General features: G+C 35.6%; 1 protein-coding gene across 9 annotated transcripts in view; it reads right to left on the bottom strand.

The window, feature by feature from the left end:
• Positions 1-22,410, bottom strand: part of CSNK1G3 (casein kinase 1 gamma 3) — a 105,465-nt gene that overhangs the window by 51,478 nt on the left and 31,577 nt on the right. For all 9 annotated transcript variants that reach the window (XM_066382102.1, XM_066382105.1, XM_066382104.1 and 6 more), the window contains exons 3-4: positions 12,974-13,014; positions 8,291-8,360 (exon numbers count right to left, since the gene is read on the bottom strand). In XM_066382102.1, the coding sequence (XP_066238199.1) occupies positions 8,291-8,360; positions 12,974-13,014 (111 nt within the window). The remainder of the gene's footprint in view (positions 1-8,290; positions 8,361-12,973; positions 13,015-22,410) is intronic.

Here is a 22,410-nt window from a genome sequence, read left to right as displayed (position 1 = left end):
TTAGAAGGCAATACTATACAGAAGTATAATTTTAGAAACAACCACTGACACTACTATCAAATTACATATTGTTTAGAACATCACAGTTCAGGGGACATAAAAAAGTCAAGCCACTCATTTGAGAAACAATGATTTAAAATATGCATGGTCTCAGATAGTATATTTAATATTGTTTCTATAGTTCCAGATTTGCCATGAACAGTAATTTACGACAGAAAAGATTATCTTACTTCCTTTGATAAACAATAATTTATGAGAGAAAAAGTGATTTTATTTTCTATGATAAAGATATCAACTTGATAAAGAAATTCCAAGAACTAAATAACTGCAAAGTCCCTCCGCCCCCTCTGTATCACCTAGTTAAAACCATCCGACGTCAAGAAAATTATTTAATATAAAGAAGCATCACTCAGAATCATAGATCTTCAAAGAAAATTTCCCTACGTATTTCCAAATATGACCCAAGCATTTTCATAAAGTATCAACAATAATTAAGGCTTTCATCAAGTTCAAGTAAAAAAATAAAACTGATTCTATTAATTAAAACCCTATGCTACTCTGGAAAGTTATTATTTTTAGAGGACTGAATTGTACAGTTCAGTTAATTAAATAACCATTTGCATATCTCCTTGCTTTAACATTTCCATTAATTTCAAAAATATTGCTGGATTTTTCCTTCTAGCTCTAGATCTCTAAAATAAGAAGCTAAATTTACCTAATCACACTATAAGAAAAATAAAATTAATTGAATAAATTTTTTTGAAATTGTATGACTGTAAAGCGAGTGGCCACGGCCAGGGCCACCATCACAGCAGCCCGACCCATGCAGGTTTGCATTGGATTCGGACAGTCGGTAAAGAAACAACAGAGCCAAGAACTGATGGGCTGTCATCTTTAATTCTAGCTTGCACCCGGCGGGCAAGTAAAAACACACACTGGGCTCCAAAACCCACTCACATTCAGTGCTCACAAAGCCACTGACTTATCCGAGTTTCCTAGAATCAAAGGTTTCTAGCTCACCAGCCTTATTCTCCTCAGTTCCCCATCTCCTTCCTTATCCCAGATACAAACTCTGCACAAACTGGCATCTCGCTCAGCACTCCGCCATTTTGGCTGCTTCTCCTGGCCACATGGCCTCTTTCCGCTGCTCTCTGCTCTGCTCCCTCTGCTCTCTCATGCTAATCATCCCAGGAACCAAGAGAGCAAGCTCCCGCTCCGTCCCCATTTTATAGTGTAGAAATACAAACCCTTAATCCAATATACAAAATAGGGAAGTCTCTAATACAAAGTCACTTCTCTGAGACATGATTGGATTGTACCACCCCACATCAAAAAGGGTGGGAAAGGCTTAATCCCAAAACCAAGCCCCAGGCTAAAGGGATTCTGCCTGCCCACAGACACACACATTAATATCACCTGGGCAACGGCCTCACGTGGGCAGCACCATCTTTAACAAAGTGCGCATAATATATTTTATCTGCCCAACAATGACTGCTTCTTTGTCAGATATAAACTAAATATTTAATAACAATTTTGTAAAATATTAAAATATCAAACTTTAAATTTTTATTTATTTTTTTTAATTTTTTATTTTTATTTTATTTATTCATTTTAGAGAGGAGAGAGAGACAGAGAGAGAGAGAGAGAGAGAGACGGGGGAGGAACTGGAAGCATCAACTCCCATATGTGCCTTGACCAGGCAAGCCCAGGGTTTCGAACCGGCAACCTCAGCATTTCCAGGTCGACGCTTTATCCACTGCGCCACCACAGGTCAGGCCTAAAATATCAAACTTTAAATATACAATCACAGAGGTTAAAAAGCTATAGAAAATTTTAGAGATTTTGCATCACAACTTTGCATCTAATAAAACTGTCTATTGGCCCTGGCCGGTTGGCTCAGCGGTAGAGCGTCGGCCTGGCGTGAGGGGGACCCGAGTTCAATTCCTGGTCAGGGCACATGGGAGAAGCGCCCATTTGCTTCTCCACCCCCATCCCCTCCTTCCTCTCTGTCTCTCTCTTCCCCTCCCGCAGCCAAGGCTCCATTGGAGCAAAGATGGCCCGGGTGCTGGGGACGCCTCCTTGGCCTCTGTCCCAGGCGCTAGAGTGGCTCTGGTCGCAGCAGAGCGAGGCCCTGGAGGGGCAGAGCATCGCCCCCTGGTGGGCAGAGTGTCGCCCCTGGTAGGCGTGCCAGGTGGATCCCGGTCGGGCGCATGCGGGAGTCTGTCTGACTGTCTCTCCCCGTTTCCAGCTTCAAAAAAAAAGAAAAAGAAAAAACAAAAAAAAAACTGTCTATTATTCTTATTTAAGAATTTATCATTTCATCATTTACCAAGGACCTACAATTTTATCAATTGTTCTCAGTTTCAAGGATAGAAAGGTAAATATATTATTTCACTGCCCTCAAACAGTTCTAATTTTAGTGGAAGAGACAGACATAATCAAATAATAATATAATATGATGTAATAAAAAATAAAGATAAATTTAAAATTATTTCATGTCAAAGAAGCTTCTTTGGAGAGAAAAAAACAGATGTCAGGAAATGCATTGCAAGAGAGGTGACATTTAGCTGGAGCCTGAAGAAGGAATTCATTGAAAAAGAAAGACATTCCAGAAAAAAGAAAACAGATGTGAAAATAATATGGTCTATTCAAGGAATAGTAAGTTTAGGGCAACTAAAAAGTGAGTCAGTAGAAAGACAAGAAATTTGGACTTTATAATAAATGATAACCCTCTGTGAGGAATCTAATGCGAGAAGGAGATGAGATGCACAGCAGGAAGCCAAATTCAAAGAAATTATCAAAGAAACTGGTAGAAAAGACAAAGCTGACAGAATTTTCTCATTATCCCAAAAGGCCAAAATCAAAAGTGATGAACATTTTCAGCTTTAATTGGTGTGTCACTAATGGAATGAGATAATCCAGAAGAGAAAACAGGCCTTTTGAAAGAGAGAAGAACAACTGGAAAAGAAGATAGGGAACATAATCTAGGTGTATTAGAATTTCTGATTCCAGGAGGGACATACACATATAACTAGATTTAAGAATGAAGATAGGAGATAAAGAAGTGGAAGTTATCTTCATATAGACAGTAATTTCACCCTTTCCTCTTGGTAAAAAATATCCAGGATCATAATGATGAAAGCCACATACTAAAAATAGAAGCGGGAAGTTAGAACCTAATCCCATACTTTTGAGTGGTTATCTCAACAACCTTACCTTGTCCACTTCAGACCTACTTGTTCATTCGTCCTCCAGACCTACTTGTTTATTCATCCTCACATAACATCCCTTTAGTACTTGTTTAAGCTACCGCTGTTACGATTTTTGTTAATGACAAATTCTTTTTTACCCAATGCAGTGGTCAGCATAGTCCTGCCTGTTCCTCTTCTCTTGTCATTCTCATATTATTTCCCTTGGGAGATCTCATCCACTCCCCTTTAGCTTGAAAAACCACCTATATGCTGATAACTCCTAAATCTAGATCATCATTTTACTCAATAAATGTTGACTGGATATGACAAGACTAGTCAATACATTAAATTTTTTTTGGTGTCACAGAAATGATAATGGTATAAAACAATATTCCAATTCTATGGTAAGGTAAGCAATATAAAGAGCCAGACTCCCATATTCATACTACAGTAAGCTGTATTACCCTACTGTAAGTATATAACAGTTTCAGTGAATAAAACAAAAAAAAGAGGGATATTTGTTAGGGGAGTCAAAGAAAGAGAGAGACATATGGACTTTTAGGAGGATCAAAACCCACACAGGTAGAACTAGATAAATTGTGTATTTTTTTCAAAAATATCTCATTCAATAATTAAAAATAAATCTATTTTTAATTTGTTTTCATTGTGGTAAAAGATACATTATAAATATAAAGTTATCACTTTAATCATTTTTAGCTGTACAGTTCAGTGAAATTAGGTATATTGACACTGTTGTACAACCATCACCATTATCCACCACATTAAACAATATTTCCCATTTACCTCTTCCCTCAATCCCTGGCAAACACCATCCTGCTTTCTATCTCTATGAATCTGACTATTTGGGGTACCTGAAATAAGTTAAATGACAGAGAATTTGTCCTTTTGTGACTAGCTTATTTCATTTAGCACAATGTCCTCAAGGTTCATTTATATTGTACTATGTATCAGAACTTCCTTCCTTTTTAAGGCTGAATAATATTCCATTATATATATATACTATATTGTGTTTACCCATTCACCCATCCAGGGATAACTGGTTTGTTTCTACATTTTAGCTATTGCAAATAATGCAGCTATGAACATGAATGTACAAATATCTGCTCGAGTCCCTGCTTTCAATTATTTTGTGTATATGACCAGAAATGAAATTGCTGGATCAAATATTAATTCTATAAACTTCTGAGAAACAGTTACACTGTACTCCACAGTAGCTCTACCACTTTACAATCCCACCAGCAATGCACGTGATTCCAATTTTGCACATTCAACTGTTAACTGGTTTCTGGTTTGTTTCTTGTTTGTTAACAGTGATTTCAATAGATGTGAAGTACATTTTTTTGTAGTTTTGATTTACATTTCCTTAATGATCAGTGATATTGAGTATCTTTTCAAGTGCTTATTAACCATCTGTATGTCTTCTCTGGAGCAATGTCTACTCAAGTCCTTTGCCCATTTCTGAATTGGATTGTTTGTATTTTTGCTGTTGAGTTTTATGAATTTGTTATATATTTTTGATATTGAGTAAATCTCTGTTTCTAAGGAGAACATAACAGGTAAGTTGCTACTTAATTAATACTTAAAACACAATAAAAAGAATAGAAGGTTAAATTATTTTGAACGGCCCATTTATGACCAAGAGCAGTCTGAAAATATAATCCTTTTAAATATCAATTTCAAAATCAGATTATTTTAGTCAGCAGTCTTTCTGCATACAAACTCTAGTTTTTCCACAAAGTTCATAAGGGTACTCAAAATGTTATCGATAACAACACTAATAAGTAATGAAATTTCACATGATACATGTGAAATACTTAACAATATCCACACTTGCCAGTGTTTCTGAGTCACCACAAGGCACCCCTTCAGGTAATACCATTCATATTTTAATCTAGGAGCTCAGGGGAGTAGTACCCTTGTATATATAGACTACCCGGTAAATCAGGGGTCCCCAAACTTTTTACACAGGGGGCCAGTTCACTGTCCCTCAGACTGTTGGAGGGCCGGACTATAAAAAAAAACTATGAACAAATCCCTATGCATACTGCACACATCTTATTTTAAAGTAAAAAAAACAAAACAGGAACAAATACAATATTTAAAATAAAGAACAAGTAAATTTAAATCAACAAACTGACCAGTATTTCAATGGGAACTATGGGACTGCTTTTGGCTAATGAGATGGTCAATGTGCTCCTCTCACTGACCACCAATGAAAGAGGTGCCCCTTCCAGAAGTGCAGCGGGGGCCGGATAAATGGCCTCAGGGGGCCACATGCGGCCCACAGGCCGTAGTTTGGGGACCCCTGCTATAAATGGTGGTCCCTGGAGTTGTGCAACACTGCAGCTCTATTGCATTTAGGTATTAAAAAATATGTTTAATTTTTATTACTATTTCTGACATAATTTTTAATGTTAAAAAGTGCACCTTTGAAATTCAATTCAATGACTCTCTACGTTCTAAACTGATGTATTCACTCTTATCCAATTAATATATCCCAGAATCCAATCTCCCTCTTCCAATAATACCTCAGTTTCCTATTAGGCAAGTACCTCTCTCAATTTTCAGTCCCTGAGTTTCAGGTACTCCTTGGAATAAGCACAGAATCTAAACCTGGGCAAATTTGTGGATGAAAAAGGAGTCACATGCTGAACCTGACAAGCTCAGGGAAAGTCTGCATGATGGCCTTGCAGACCACACAAGATGGTCTGAAATTAAAACTTTCTAATTAAAAGCATTTCATGGTGGGTAGACATGTACTAGGAGAGGTATTTTTCTCTACCAAAAGTCAATGCTTACCTTAATCAAGCCTGTCTGTTGTCTTTTGCATCTACAATAACATACCTGATAACATGCCTTGTAATCTTCTTTTCCCGCCCCCCTCAGGGCAAGCATCCCACCAGAGAAGGAACCAATAAACCTCCTCACTGTTATTGTTACCATGTTAAATTGTTAACTGTTAACTATCTTAACTCCTGCCTATGTAAAAGATGTTTCAATAGAGACATTTTTACTTTTTTATCCAATCCCAGAGGTTCACTCTTACCCCACTTTACTTTCTCCCGCCCCCGAAATCTATTACCAATCAATTTCATGTAACACCCCCCACACATGCCTTTGTCTTTGATTCTGATATATAAAATAAGTGGTAAAACTACCATTTTCCACAGCACTTTCTCTATCCGTTGAGACTTTGCTTACCAGCAGTTGTTGACAGTTTGGCTCAAATAAATTCATTAAAAATTCTTACAGGTTTGGAAGTTTTTTATGTTGACAAATTCATAGTGATTAAATCAATAAAAGGCCTGGGCACAGAAGTAAGATTCAGTCCTAGAATTTTTGCTGGATATTTTAGGAAAGAGGTGTTTTTATAATTGCTAAGCTGTTAGTAACCACCTCTGCCATCTCATAAAAAGGCTTATCAGAGAATGAAATTTACACACACAAAGCAGAACACAGTGACAAATTTAAGATTGTCCTGATGACAGCATTTGAAGTCCTGGATACAACAATGCCTGATATATAGGTCTTTTCCCTAAATTTCTAATACATGAGCCAATAAAGTTGTTTGTTTTTTTTTTTTTTATTTTACAGCATTCTTTTTTTTTTTTTTTTTTTTTTTATTTATTGATTTTTTAGAGAGAGAGGAATGAGAGAGAGAGAAGGGGGAGGAGCAGGAAGCATCAACTCCCATATGTGCCTTGACCAGGCAAGCCCAAGGTTTTGAACCGGCGACCTCAGTGTTCCAGGTCGACGCTTTATCCCACTGCACCACCACAGGTCAGGCTCACCTAGTTTTTTAGGCTTTCTGTCATTTGCTAGTCCTAATATAAATGGTTTCACATATAACTAGTTTTATCCCCCATCCTTTAAATCTCCATTGTCACTGATCATTTTGGTAACTCCTGAAGGCCTATCTGCATTATAAGAAGCTTATAATGATAAAAACATTAATACACAAAATATCAGCTTACTGGCCCCATACTGACTACTCATTTGGAAAGTACACTGTTAGAAAAGAAGAATGCAAAACTGATAATGAATTAAGACAATGACATCTATACCAACTAGAATGTAAACATGCACTTACAAAAAGACAAATGAAAAAAATTTCATTTTATTATATAAATCTCAGGAAACAAAATATCCCTACCTAGTAAAAAACCATACCTATAAAATTATTAAAGTTGGCAGAATAGGAGTAAACAGAATAAGTAGTGCTGTGAGAAGCTTTAACATAAAGGAAATGCAACATACAATAGGAAATTTTCTCATTAGTCTTTTCCAGTGGCACAATATATTCATCCTCACTTAGATTTAGAGTTTATATAAAAATATACCCGTATTAGTTTTCTGCAGCACTGTAATTACCACACACCTGTGGCTCAAAACAACAACAATTTATTTTCTCAGTTTTGGAGGCCACAAATCTAAAATCAGCTTTACTAGGTTGAATCAAGGTGTGGACAGAGTCACACTCCCTTTGGAGGTTATAACAGAGAATCTAGAAGCTTTTTCTAGTAGCTACCAGCATTTCTTGGCTTAAAGCTATATCACTCCAATTTCTCCCTCTGTAGCCCCGTTGCCTCTCCTCTTCTCTTACGTAAAATGTCCCTCTGCCTCTTTTTGACAGGACATTTGTTATTACATGCAGGGGTCACCAGATAATCCAGAATAATATCCCATCTCAAGATCCTTAATAAAACCTGCTAAGTCTTTGCTCTAAGGTAACATGTAGAGTTTCCAGGGATTATGATATGGGTATCTTTTATGGAGCCATTTTTCAATATACCAACAATGTCAAAAGTCATCTCAATGACCAAAAATATGGAAGCTATATGCATCTTACATTCTCAAATTAAATTTTTTCATAATGTCCCCTGCTCATACTGGTGCCAACACAAAAAGTTTCAAAACTGTCCTTTTTTAAAATAAAAAGGGAATATTAAGACTCCAGTAAGAAAATGTCTAGCAAGTATAACCTTAAGAAGCAATTCACTTTAAACTTAAATACTATTCTTTGAAACCAAAGAGTTATGACAATCCATTACAAATTTTACCATTAATATTGACTTTACCTCCAGACCCTAACTGCTTGTAGAATCTGTATTCCAAATGCAGCTGTGGCGCTCTGGACTTCATGGGCTCCTAATTAAAATCAAACAACAACAAGTTATTAAAAGATCATTAGGCCCCAGTTCCAAATGTTATAAAGCTTGGGGTCAACTTACATAATATTTTATTATGCATTTTTCTCTCTAAAGTTAAATCAATTGTACATTTATATCAATGTAAAGTAAATTAACATCATAAATGTATGTAAAATTAAGTGGCTATTAGGTCAAGTATGAGAGAAATATGTTTGACTCTGACTCTGAAGAATACTCCAAACATTCATGACTATGGGGATGGTGACACTTACTCTATCTCTCGTCCCCAGGAATTCACCTCTGAATTGTATATTTCTTATGAAAAAGTTCTAGGCTAAACTGAAGTCATAGAAAGTATAAAATAACAAATCTGGAAATAACAAAAGTTTTGACAGTAATGACAAACATTTGGAAAAATTTTTCGTTGGGATATAGCCTACAATATAGCACACAGTTCATAAGAATTAGGTCCATATTTGTTAAATATATATACCCTTGTAACTATCACCTCAAAAAAACCTTTAGAATATTTTTATCATCCTTCCCTCAGAGATAATCACTTTTTGAATCACCGTTGGATCAGTTTTGTCCATTGTTTTTCATATAAATAACATTATACAGTATGTGTTTTAGGTATGTGTCTGGTTTCTTTCATTCACTATGTTTCTGAGCTTCATATAAGTGATACATACACTGAGACAAAATAAACAGAAGCAACATAGCTTCTAGGTACAAGAGATAAATAAAAAATGTGTGAAAGTATTTGTATGAAGCAGCAAACTATAAAAAGATACCTGAAAATTTGAACAAAATCCAACAGAAAGGTATGAGGTAAGAAAATTTAAATAAAATCAACTAAACTTAAAAAAAATTTTTTTTAAAACACCCAAAATTTAACATTCAGTTTGCCAGCAGATTAACCAAAAGAAGAAAGAATTTGGACACTGAAATATAGACAGAAAAATGTCAATGGAATTAGAAAATTATGTGGACTTAATCTATATGTTATACAGAATGTATTATAAAGGAAGAAAAAAGGAAAATATGGAAAAAACAATTAGTGATCTGGACAATAAAATGAGACAGTCTAATATCCATTTGCTAAGATTTTCAGGAGAAAAACAGACAAAAAAGTGAACAGAAGCAATAAATCAAAAAATAATTGCTATAAACATTCAATAATTAATGAAAAAAAAACCCCACAGATTTATAAGGAGTCTGAATCCCAAACAGAATGACTTAAAAAAATTATACCAACATAAATCATAATAAAACTATGACCAACAGTAAAATCTTCAGATAAGGAACTAGTAAAATCCCAGTGGAACAATTATAATCATAATGATTATTATAAAAGAAAACAACCAGTTTAGATCTTGAGAGGCAGGATTGCAGAGCAGGTAAAAGCACAGACACTGAAACAAACTGTTCTTGGTTTGAATCCAAAATATAGTATGCTTACTAGCTGTGTGACTGGCGAGTCACTTAACCTGTCTGTACCTTCCAGTACCTTCATCTACAAGAGGTAAACTTCATCATTCTCACATATATATTTACATAATATGGCACGAAGATGAACTAAAAAAACATATCTCATATACACATATAAATATGACTTAAAACAGTGCCTTCCACCTAGAGAGTGCTATATGAACTATAATTCTTCAGTTAACTGTATAGAAGTACTTAACCAAAGATGTAATAAAAGATGCCCACTTATGCAATCACAAATGAAAACAAACAGGTAACTTATTCAGTCTCTAATATACCCCAGGTAAAAATGGAAACCCAGATATAACTTAGTTGAGTCAATTCAACTTGATTCTAGTACTTTACTAGTAGGAAAACTTTGTTATATCTCTATATAACAAAAGTTATCTCACTACAAAATAACATTTTCATTATTCATGAAATACAATTATATAGGTGCAAACAAGATATTAGGGTGTCGACTGAGGTAAAATAAACAAACTATCCTGAAACAAATATTCAATCTGACCTAGAATAACATTAAATAAATGTAACAACCTTTATAAGAGAAAGCACAGCTGGATGTAGTGATTGAAATCTGCTCTTTGAATACCACTGCTATCAATGTTACTTTACTTGTACCAAAGTACAAAAATCAAACAGTACTGAAGGTAAACAAACATAACAACTGATTATTTTTAAGACAGGTTCAGAATAAAATTTGTTATCTGTTATAAACAGATACAAAAGTACAAATGAAAAATATATAAGAACACAGAGATAGACTGTGTGTGTGTGTAAAACTAATACCAAAAACTATGATTCAACAGTTTATGTGAAAATTTTTCTGTCCTGACAATATATTGTAGAATGAACTTGAGGCGAATATGACTCTATACCATACTTCCGCCTCAAAATACTAGACATAGATACATAAATATTCTCAGTTCCCCCAAATAACACTGAATACCCACAATTATTGTATGTAGTGCTGATCACTGTGCTTTAAAAAAAGGTAAACAAAGAAAGAATGTCCAAAAGAACAAGAAAAATAATTCTTTGATCAAGGGGGCAGTGATACAACAGGAAGATCAACTAAAAAGATGATGATGATATGTGTGTATACATAAGGATTAAAGACAACAAATAAATGTTTACCAAGGCATGAACTATCAACAGGGTAAAAAAGTTCCAAATCTGATCATAACAGGACTTAAGGGACATCACTTAATGACTGAAATAGACAAGGAAAGGTCAGCCTAGTGCAGTGGCTCCTATTTTGAAACAATGGTTTATCTGCCTAAATAAATATCAGTTAAATATCAGCTCCTGGGAGTGGACCTGCTCACACTGCAGGCTGCTGCATCAATAACACAGCATATGGGTGTTGCCACACTTCTACTCTTGTGCACCACCCCCATTCCTGACACCATACACTGTCTAGATCCTAGACTTAGTGGTATAGAACATGAGAAAAGAAAGAATCCCAAAGAAACAAAAGTCAGCAATGCCCATTCAAACACTGTCCAGTCCCTGTTTCCTGAGCCTCCCTATTGTGATTCATACAAACAAATTCCTCTTGTCTTGATTTCATGCTCATGAGGGAAGCTTGTCATTTTAACTTGGCTTTCTATGTAGATCAGCCTATAGAAAGAAAATATATTATTTATGCTGATTTGGAAATTCTGAATCTTTCAGAGTAAAAAATACTTTGTTATAAAATTACAGCCCTAGCTAAGTAGCTCAGTTGGTTAGACGATTGGATCACTGGTCAAGGCACATACAAGAAGTAACCAATGAATGCACAACTAAGTGAAATAACAAATCAGTGTTTCTCTCTCTCTCAAATTAATCAATAAAAAAATTAGGAAGGTATGTGGAGGGATAAATGGTGATGGATGAAGATGACTTGGGTGTGTGAACACATAATAAATACAGTGTATAGAACTGTGCTGTAGAATTGAGCACCTGAAACATATAATTACGATAACCAACGTCACCCCAAAAATTCAATTTAAAAAATTAGAAATTAACTCTTCCTAAATATATCTGAGAGCTTGATTACATTAATTGATTGAATCTACCTCTGATTACTGACAATCTTAATGAGATGATCTAACCAGATTTTTCTGACATAAATCTAAGGATCAGACCTTAAAATCAAGGTTGATTCCTCAACGAAAATGCCAGTCCAAACCCACAAGTCAGAAGCCAGTCTTGGTGGCACCACAACCCTAGTTAGTGTACATCTTACTTCCCAGTGATACATTTGTTGCACTAAAATTTGGTCTATTCTCACAAATATACTTAAAATTAAGTACAGTTTTCTAGTTCATCCCAAAAGATTTTCTATTGTATTTGTCCCACTTGCCTCTTCCTCTAATCATCTCTATACAGTAATATTGGCAGGGACAATATTAAAAATGGCAGGCAAACTGGAAAAACCAAGCCACGATTAACCTCATGGAAACCTGGCTGGAAAACCAGACAGAAAAGTTATGCCGAAGAAAGTTGTATCTTATAAAACTTCCCAGATCCCAACTTCTCCAAAAAGAGACACCCTACAGGTATCACACTGGACACATTGAGGACTTTAGAACAGTTCCATGGGAGTTTGCTTTCCTTGCTATCCTCCATTCACGTTGACTATTTCTAAATCTGTGAAGGTCAAGTAATAACCAGCTTTACCATATAATTAAACATCAAAAGAAGAGGAGACTTTGGAAGCTACCTGGGAATGCTTTCAAAAATATAATCCTAAATACTAAGGGCACTTCTGTTCAAATGCTTGAATGAGAAAGAGAAACCTTGCTTTTTATTTTTAGCTAATTAAAAATGTCAATATGCTAGCTTCCTGAAATGAAAAATAGTGCCAAAATTCAAAAATTCAATTCTATAATGCTGCCGAAGTAAAGGGATTGAGTTTTCATGGTACAGAAAGACACAGACATCCTATACATTACCATATACTTGAGGGGCCTGATGAGGCTAGGAGATTAATAACAAAAGATTAGTTATGCATATCACTTCCCCAGAAAATACTCAAGTTACAAATGATATGAAAATTAAAAAGTAACTAAAATGTAAGTTAATTATTAAAAAAAAATAACAAGGGATTAAGGAAAAGATATATGAACTTACCAGTTTAATTGCCACATATTCATTTGTGTATAAATTTTTCCCTTAAAAAGAAAGAAAAAATGTCAGATTCTACTGGTAATTAATTGTTAAAGATACATTATGTAACAGCACACTCTGAGCGGGGAAAAAAAGCACATAATACGTTTAGAGGAAGCATTGGTTGCTTCCAACTATTTAGCAAAAACCTCAAAGATGAGAAAATACTAAATTTACGATCAACTCAATATATTTAGTTAGTGTTTCACCTGGATTCAGAGTGGAAAGTGATACAATAAATATCTCAACCTACCAACAAAATTGGAAAGATACTTATTTTGTTGAAATACTGTACATAACTCATAAAAGTAATCTATAGTCAAACAGAGGCTAAACTAAATTTCAAAACTAAAACTCTTATATACCATAAAAACGAGAACACAAAATTCCTCTCCCAATCATGACCTCATTTTGAACCCTTATTATGGGATGTAATCTGACTAGGGTTCATATGTAATACAGTAAATAAAATAAATACATGGAAAAACCTGTAATATATTAAAAATAAAATAAAAATGTATTATTCAATAATTGGCTCAAACTAGCTAATTACCTTGAGGGAAAGAGTTATTATTAGCACCTCAGTGTATAACCAAATTAAATTTAAAATATTTTAAGTTAGATATAAAGGCACAAAACAAGAAAAAAAAATATTAGTTTTTAAATTTATTTTTCAATTACAGCTGACATACAATATTCTATCAGTTTTAGTTGTATAACATAGTGATTACACATTTATATACTTTAGGAAGTGATCCCCTCATAAATCTAGTACCCATCTGACACCATACATAAGTATTACAACATTATTAGACTATATTCACTGTGCTGTATTTTATATCCCACTTCTATTATCTTTATAACTTGCCAATAAGTACTTCCTAATGCTCTCACCTTTTTTCACCCATTCCCCAGCTCCTCCCCACATGGCAATCACCAATTTGTTCTCTGTATTTATGAGTTTCTGTTTTCTTTGTTTATTTAGATTCCACATATAAGTGAAATCATATGGTATTTGTCTTTCTTTGACTTATTTCACTTAGCATAATACCCTTAGGTCCATTCATATTCTCACAAAAGGCAAGATTTCATTCTTTTGTATGGCTGAGTAATAATCCATAGTGTGTATGTACCACATCTTGATCCATTCATCTATCAATGGACACTGAGGTTATTTGCATATCTTGACTATTGTAAATACTGCTGCAATGAACACAGGGGTTCATGTATCTAAGAAAAAATATTTCTTAGTTCAATATATTAAAGCTTTCCTAAATATTAAAAAAAATAGAAAAAATTAAAAGATTAGAAGATTTTATACAGATTTGATTGCATAAAATACATATTTTAAACTTCTGTACAGTGAAAAAATCTACCATATTCAAAGATCACGTAAATGACAAACCAGAACAAAGATTTAATACCATTATTATGTAAGGAATTCAAATAAATCACAGTAATATTTGCAATGGTGAACTGAAAATAATCTAAAAAGGCCCAGTGGGTAAGCATCTGTAGCCCAAGTAAAAATTTTTAAAGCAATTAGTGCATGAAGTCAATTTGATATATAAATTAATGTTTCTTATAAGTACATTAAAAAAATTTTTTAAACCTGGCCAGTTAGCTCAGTGGTAGAATGTTGGCCTGGCGTGTGGAAGTCCCAAGTTCAATTCCCAATCAGGGCACACAGAATAAGCGACTATATGCTCCTACACTCCTCTCCCTCCCCTTCTCTCTCTATCTCTCCCTCTCTATCCCTCCCTTTCACTCTCCTGCAGCTATGACTCCAATGGTTCAAACAGTTTGCCTCAGACATTGAGGATGGCTCCATGACCTCGCCTCAGACACTAAAATAGCTCGGTTGCTGAGCAAACCAAAGCAGCGGCCCCAGATTAGCAGAGCTTCACCTGGTAGGGCAATTGCGGGGTGGATCCCAGTTGGGGTGCATGTCTATCCATCTCTCACTTAATAATAAATAAATAAATAAATAAATAAATAAATAAATAAAATGTGATTTCTGAATTTCTAGTATTTTTTCAATAAGCATGTATTATTTTTTCAATTAGCATGTATTATTTTTTATAATAAGAAAAATAGAACAATGATAGCCTTTTTTTGTGTTTTTTTTACACCTATGATAGTAACTGGCCCTGGTCACATTGGCTACTGAACACAGAACAGGCAGACATCAACTTAAACCCACATGATTTCTAGCATAACATTCCTGACTTCCTTTTATAAAGCAGCTGATAAACGGCCGTAAAACTTCTAGCCATGTGTCTTTGCATATCAATGTTTCTGAGTTTTGGGGGTATATACCCAGTAGAGGGATTGCTGGGTCATAAGGTAGTTCTATTTTCAGTTTTTTGAGGAACCACCATACTTTCTTCCATAATGGTTGTACTACTTTACATTCCCACCAACAGTGGGTTCCTTTTTCTCCACAGCCTCTCCAACATTTGCTATTACCGGTCTTGTTGCCAAAAACTCAGAAACATTGATACGCAAAGACACATGCAGCCCCATGTTCATTGCAGCATTGTTCACAGTGGCCAGGACATGGAAACAACCAAAAAGCCCATCAATAGATGACTGGATAAAGAAGATGTGGCACATATACACTATGGAATACTACGCAGCCATAAGAAATGATGACATCGGATCATTTACAGCAAAATGGTGGGATCTTGATAACATTATACGAAGTGAAATAAGTAAATCAGAAAAAACCAGGAACTGCATTATTCCATACGTAGGTGGGACATAAAAGTGAGACTAAGAGACACTGATAAGAGTGTGGTGGTTGGGGGGGGGGGGAGGGGGGAGGGAGGAGAGGGGAAGGGAAAAGGGGAGGGGGAGGGGCACAAAGAAAACTAGATAGAAGGTGACAGAGGACAATCTGACTTTGGGTGATGGGTATGCAACATAATTGAACGACAAGATAACCTGGAAATGTTATCTTTGAATATATGTATCCTGATTTATTGATGTCACCCCATTAAAAAAATAAAATTATAAAAAAAAAAATCTTCTAGCCAAAATTTCAGTCTTGGATATGTTGCCACCATTGTAATGTTTATTCATACACACAGTGTAATATTTTTCTGAATTTTATCCTTATTTTATAAAAATAAATAAATGAAAAGGGGGGAAAAAGCATTCATACTAATACTAAATAGTGTAAGTCTCATAAACCCATTAGTTTGACAAAAGATGGAACTCAACAGGGGTACTAAGAACGGTGCACATTAAGCTGTCTTCTGGTAATCTTGAGCCCATAAATATTTTTAAAATATTAGAAAACATATTTTTTAGTCAATTACTTTAGCATTTAGCTGTAACTTCCTATATATTTTTAAGAATATTTTATGTATGAAATTTTAGGCTTCCTCTTCCAGTAAGTGTACAGTGAATAATTTAATGGTACAGTCGCTTCATCTTGAGGAATTGATATCTAACAAGAGAACAAGTCTGTTTTAAATTCAAAGATGGAATTTGTATTTTTCTCAAGACATTGTCATCTTTTCATAATTATTTTGTATATGTTATTCATCCACATGTATACAAGGGGTAAATAATCACAGGATAAAAAAATCAGGTTAAATACAGATTCTATAAAACCAAAATATACCAAATACTCCTAAAAGTAGTTTTTGTTGGCATTTATATGGTCAAATGTCTACTTTTATATCACAGCAAGAAAGCACAAAATCCTAAAAAAACATCATCCTTTCAGCCCTGGCCAGTTGGCTCAGCAGTAGGGCATCAGCCCAATCTGTGGAAGTCCCAGGTTCAATTCCTGGCCAGGGCACACAGGAGAAGAGCCCATCTGCTTCTCCACCCTTCCCCCTCTCCTTCCTCTCTGTCTCTCTTTTCCCCTCCCACAGCCAAGGCTCCACTGGAGCAAAGTTGGCCCAGGCGCTGAGGATGGCTCTGTGGCCTCCACCTCAGCTGCTAGAATGGCTCCAATTACAGCAGAATGATGCCCCTGAGAGGCCAAGCATCGCCCCCTGGTGGGCATGCTGAGTGGATCCTGTCAGGCGCATGTGGGAGTCTGTCTGTCTGCTTCCCCCCTGCCCCCCAGCTTCTCACTTCGGAAAACTTAAAAAAAAAATTTAAAAATCATCCTTTCTCAAACATGGGATTTTGCTGAACTTTGAGGGTTATACTTTATATCAATATTTGTTATATGCATTAACAAATGATACACAAACTATGAGTGAGAAAGGAATGTAGTATGTATAGAGGGAATATAGAGAAGACAAGGCTCAAAGTAGACTGATTTCAGTTTACTGATGTTTTAATCCAACTTTAGAAGATATTCCCAATAGAATTTGAGGCTATATTAAACTTGAAAAGATGCTTTTACCAATTCTGTGGTAAATGGATGATAATTATAGAAAACTATGTTCTACAAAAATAACATGTTTATAGAAGGAACTACTATTTAGCTACCAATATCCACGCTTCCCCTTCTATAAGAATAGAACATACAGGCCCTGGCCGGTTGGCTCAGTGGTAGAGCGTCGGCCTGGCGTGCAGAAGTCCCGGGTTCGATTCCCGGCCAGGGCACACAGGAGAGGTGCCCATCTGCTTCTCCACCCCTCCCCCTCTCCTTCCTCTCTGTCTCTCTCTTCCCCTCCCACAGCCGAGGCTCCACTGGAGCAAAGATGGCCTGTGTGCTGGGGATGGCTCCTTGGCCTCTGCACCAGGCGCTAGAGCGGCTCAGACCGCAACAGAGCGACGCCCTGGAGGGGCAGAGCATCGCCCCCTGGTGGGCAGAGCGTTGCCCCCTGATGGGCGTGCCGGTGGATCCCGGTCGGGCGCATGCGGGAGTCTGTCTGACTGTCTCTCCCCGTTTCTAGCTTCAGAAAAATACAAAAAAAAAAGAATAGAACATACAAATTTGAAAATGGTTGTCCAGCCAGAGACTACATTTTCAGCCTCTCTTTCACACTGTGTGACTATGTGATTAAATTCTGAATATGGGGTATGTCACTCCACACTCTCTAGAATAAATGTGTGCTCTCATGGCCCTTTTTCTTCTTCCTGCTAGCTGTGGAGCAATCACCTCACACACAGAGACTGAAGCCACCTATTCAGCATGCAGAAATACCCTGACAGTCCCAGGTGCTCTCCCTCCAGGTTGTGTTATGTGACAGAAAAATAAACAATTTTGCTTAACACTACTTTGCTATAGCATCCTAGTCTCTTCCTTATTATTATATTCTTCAGATAAGTTTTATAATATGCTTCAGTTAGGAATAATAGGAAAATCAATAGATATAAAAATGATAAATCCATTCTTAGAGCATCGCCCAATATGCCAAGGTTGCGATTCTAACCCTTGGTCAGGGCACATACGAGGAACAACCAAGGAATGCATAAATAAGTAGAACAATAAATTGATGTTTCTCTCTCTCTCTCAAAATCAATAAATAAAATTTTTTAATTAAAATTTTCATTTAAAAAACATGGATCCACTCAAATCTGCATGTTTATTTGACATATAGTAAAGGCCTGCAGAATGTTCAACAATTCTTAAATATAAACAGTCAAGTAAAAAAGTTATGAGATATACAGGAATAATCAGAAGTCCTGTGGCACACTTATTATGTGAAAAGTTACATCTTATTTCAGAGACAGTAATTCTTAAAGCAATTCACCATACCCTTGTGCTGTGTTTTTTTAAGTGATGGTCAGCAGGTGTAGCCACAAGAGGGAACACAGAGGCGGCTCAGGAAAAGAAAGTTTATAGTGCTCACAGGTCCCAGAGGAGGGGTCACGGGAAGCATGTTCTGGTCAGGAGGTAAAAGATAGGAGCAAGGAAGAGCTTAGTCCAAGGCCTTTAGTTTCCAAAAGAAAGGCAAGGAGGGCAGGATAAACAGTTTAGAATTGGCTAGTTTGAATCATTTTGATAGCAAATCATTCTGGTGGCCTCTGGGCTATACAGGCGGTCTCTAGTTGTCTTGTACCTGGCCATGGGATGACTAAGAAAGAAGACTGCCTCCTGGAGCCTAACAAGCCAGATTGAGGAGGTATGGCTCTGGACAGTTTAGTTTGCAGATCAAAGGCATGCTCCCAACTGAGAACTGGCTAGCCCCAGGAGAGAAATCTCTCCCAGCCAGACAGGCTGAGCAGGATGTCAAAGCACCTTAAACCATACACAAAATATATAAATATGTAGAAAAAATATATATAAATACACTACAACCCTATATTTTAGCTAACTCTATTTGGTCTTATTCAATGCCTGTTAAAAACATTTCTAGGGATTTCAGTTGACTGTCTAAGCTAGAAATATATCTACTAATATGCAGAATGCAAGCCCTACCACCAATATATATAAAGATGAAATGACATTAATTCATCATTTTATAATTAAAAGTAGATTAAAATAGCAAAAACCTTCACCTAAAATTAATTTTAGAGTATTGTTTAAAATGTTTACCTATATTTTAAAACTCTCAAGGCCAATTTATGCCCAACTTAATTTTTTTTAATAATTATCCATAAGAGTAGTTTCAACAGTAACACTGTCTTCTTTTCTTGAGTTATTTGGGGTTGTGTATAGAGGTGCAATTCCTAGTTAGTGCCCAAGAGATCTGAACACCAGGCAGCGTGCAAAACAGTCCTCTACAAAATAAAAGAACAGTCCAGCCCAAAATGCCAACAGCACCTTTGTTGAAAATCACTAACCCTTAATATGTATACCTTCTATTCTTTTTTACCCAACACTAATCATAAAAGTTTTAGTGTCAGTAATCAAATGTTTGAGATGAGTATATTAATGTGGTTTTTAAAAAGGCACTTTAAGAATTTAAACCAGCTTTTAACATGAGCATGATTATATAGGTATAGGAAGAATGATACTTATAATAAATTTTCTGTACAGAGAAATCATTTTGGGGCCTCAAAAAACAGTAAAATGTCCCTTTATTTAGTAGTTGCGCAAGGGTCAATTGCATATTATAAATATACATAAAACAGATACATATATAGAGATAATACAATTAAACATATACAAAAGTACAATAAATACCAACAGGTAGTTACAGATAGACAAATAGGTAGATATTGGATTAATGGATGGATGGATGGATTAATAAATCATCTTATTCCTATTCCTGCTTATTCACAGACTGCAAAAAAAGGTTATTTAACAACTTTTTTCGTGTATAGCATACAGTGTGTCCATAAAGTCATGGTGCACTTTTGACCAGTCACAGGAAAGCAACAAAAGACGATAGAAATGTGAAATCTGCACCAAATAAAAGGAAAACCCTCCCAGTTTCTGTAGGATGATGTGGCAACATGTGCACATACGCAGATGATGACATAACACTGTGTGTACAGCAGAGCAGCCCACGGCCATGGCAGTCGAGATGTGGACGGTACAGAGGAAAGTTCAGTGTGTCTGTGGCTCCCTAAATTTGAATCCGTGACCAAAGTGAAACGTGAATATCGGCGCATTTATAACGAAGCACCACCACATAGGAATAACATTACTCGGTGGGATAAGCAGTTGGAGGAAACTGGCAGTTTGGTGGAGAAACCCCGTTCTGGTAGGCCATCAGTCAGTGCCAAAGCTATACGGGATAGCTACCTAAGGAGCCCTAAAAAATCTGTGTGTGAGCTCACATCGAACTGCACTGAATAGGTATGAAATTGGGAGAGTTTTCCTTTTATTTGGTGCAGATTTCACATTTCTATCGTCTTTTGTTGCTTTCCTGTGACCGGTCAAAAGTGCACCATGACTTTATGGACACACTGTATATAACTAAACCAATTGTACACAAATAAATATTAGTTCTTTGACTTAAAATACCTCTATAAAATCAATAAATTTTTTAAAAGTTTAAAGAAAAATGAAATGAATGCTATAAAATCAATTCTAAATAAAAATGGCTAAAGTCCTCCAGTATTAAAGTCATGCACATAATTGATCTAGCACAAATATGTATAACATAATATATAGCTGTAGAGCTAATATAAATTTTAAAACATATATGTATAATATGCCATAATTTTAATTTTTAAAAAGAAAAAATATCTTGACATCATCTTTTAAAGGAGTTGAATCACTGTTTTCTTAAAATCTGCAGGCACACTGCTGGTCCTTTTATATTATCATCTAAATTTAATCTTTACAATAACCTAGAAAGTGGAAATGATCTCATTTTAAAATTGAGGAATTTGAAGCCCAAAAAGGTTAAATGACTTATGTGTTGCATAATAGCAGGAGTAATTTTCACATTTTTCCAGTATATTATCAGTGCCTAATCATGCCTCATACATGATAAACCTGCAATAAACTTTGAATGGATGGATAATGGTGCTCAAAGTTAGACAAGAAAATAAGCTGGTTTTTCTAACTCCAAAATCATACACAGTTTAAGAACTTCAAAATAAATATCTAATTCAATACCCATAAAATACGTCATTCACCCTTTAAAATATTTGAATCCCTACTAAAATGCAAGAGTCTGCCAGTTACATCATATTATAGCTACATACAAAGTATGTCCTCCTTACCCTTTACTGGTTTGCTTCATTTAACACTGCACATTAACTATACAAAACAGTAATAAGATGGAAAGAGTAACTACAAATCAGGGTGTTTTACAAGATGAAAAGGAAAACTACTTGAGTAAATAAACACACAACTGAATTTATCTCTAACAAGTAAGGTTGGATCTAAGAATACCGGTGAAGCCAAGTTTTTCCTTTTAATTTCTAAAATTCCCACTATTGGTGGTCCATTGACCAGGACCCTCAAGGTAGCTCAATACTGACTCCCATATAACCATGCTGCCCTCCTTCTTCTTTCTGTTCAGTAAACACAGCCACATCTCTAATGTGAGTTAAAAACCTAAATTTTGTTCTTGCTTCTCATCAAATTGCTATGTGACATCTGGAAAGTAACCTTCCATGACTGAGTTTCAAATTACTTATATGTAGTTAGGAGGTCTAATTACATCAATGTTTCCCAAATAATGCCTGATTCTAAGAATAAACTGAATCAGGACTTTGTGTCCCCGACCCTAAGCCCCAGCCTGGACACTTTTGGGGAAAAGGATAAATTACTACAATGTAAATTTTACTGATTTTTATGGAGTTTCAGAATATAATCTTGACTTTAAGCCACACATATCCTCCCAAAGTGATCAGTTACTAAATGTTTTCAAATCTGGAAAAGTAGCCTAAATATCATTCCTAAGGAATACACTGTAAAGGTTTCCCTGGCACCTACTTCAGTCTACTGGGACTTTTTAATTTACTTTCTTTTTCCTCATATGCTAGATGGTTAATCTCAAGTAAATAGATAGTCATATATTAGAGAATTCCTTACTAATGAATATTCAAGTACATAATAAACTTCCAACATATATATTCTTTAA

The sequence above is a fragment of the Saccopteryx leptura genome, chromosome 4 (assembly GCF_036850995.1).
Source record: "Saccopteryx leptura isolate mSacLep1 chromosome 4, mSacLep1_pri_phased_curated, whole genome shotgun sequence".
Lineage (NCBI taxonomy): Eukaryota > Metazoa > Chordata > Mammalia > Chiroptera > Emballonuridae > Saccopteryx > Saccopteryx leptura.
Note: the sequence above shows the minus strand (reverse complement) of the source record. Positions and strands in the feature narration are given on the sequence as shown.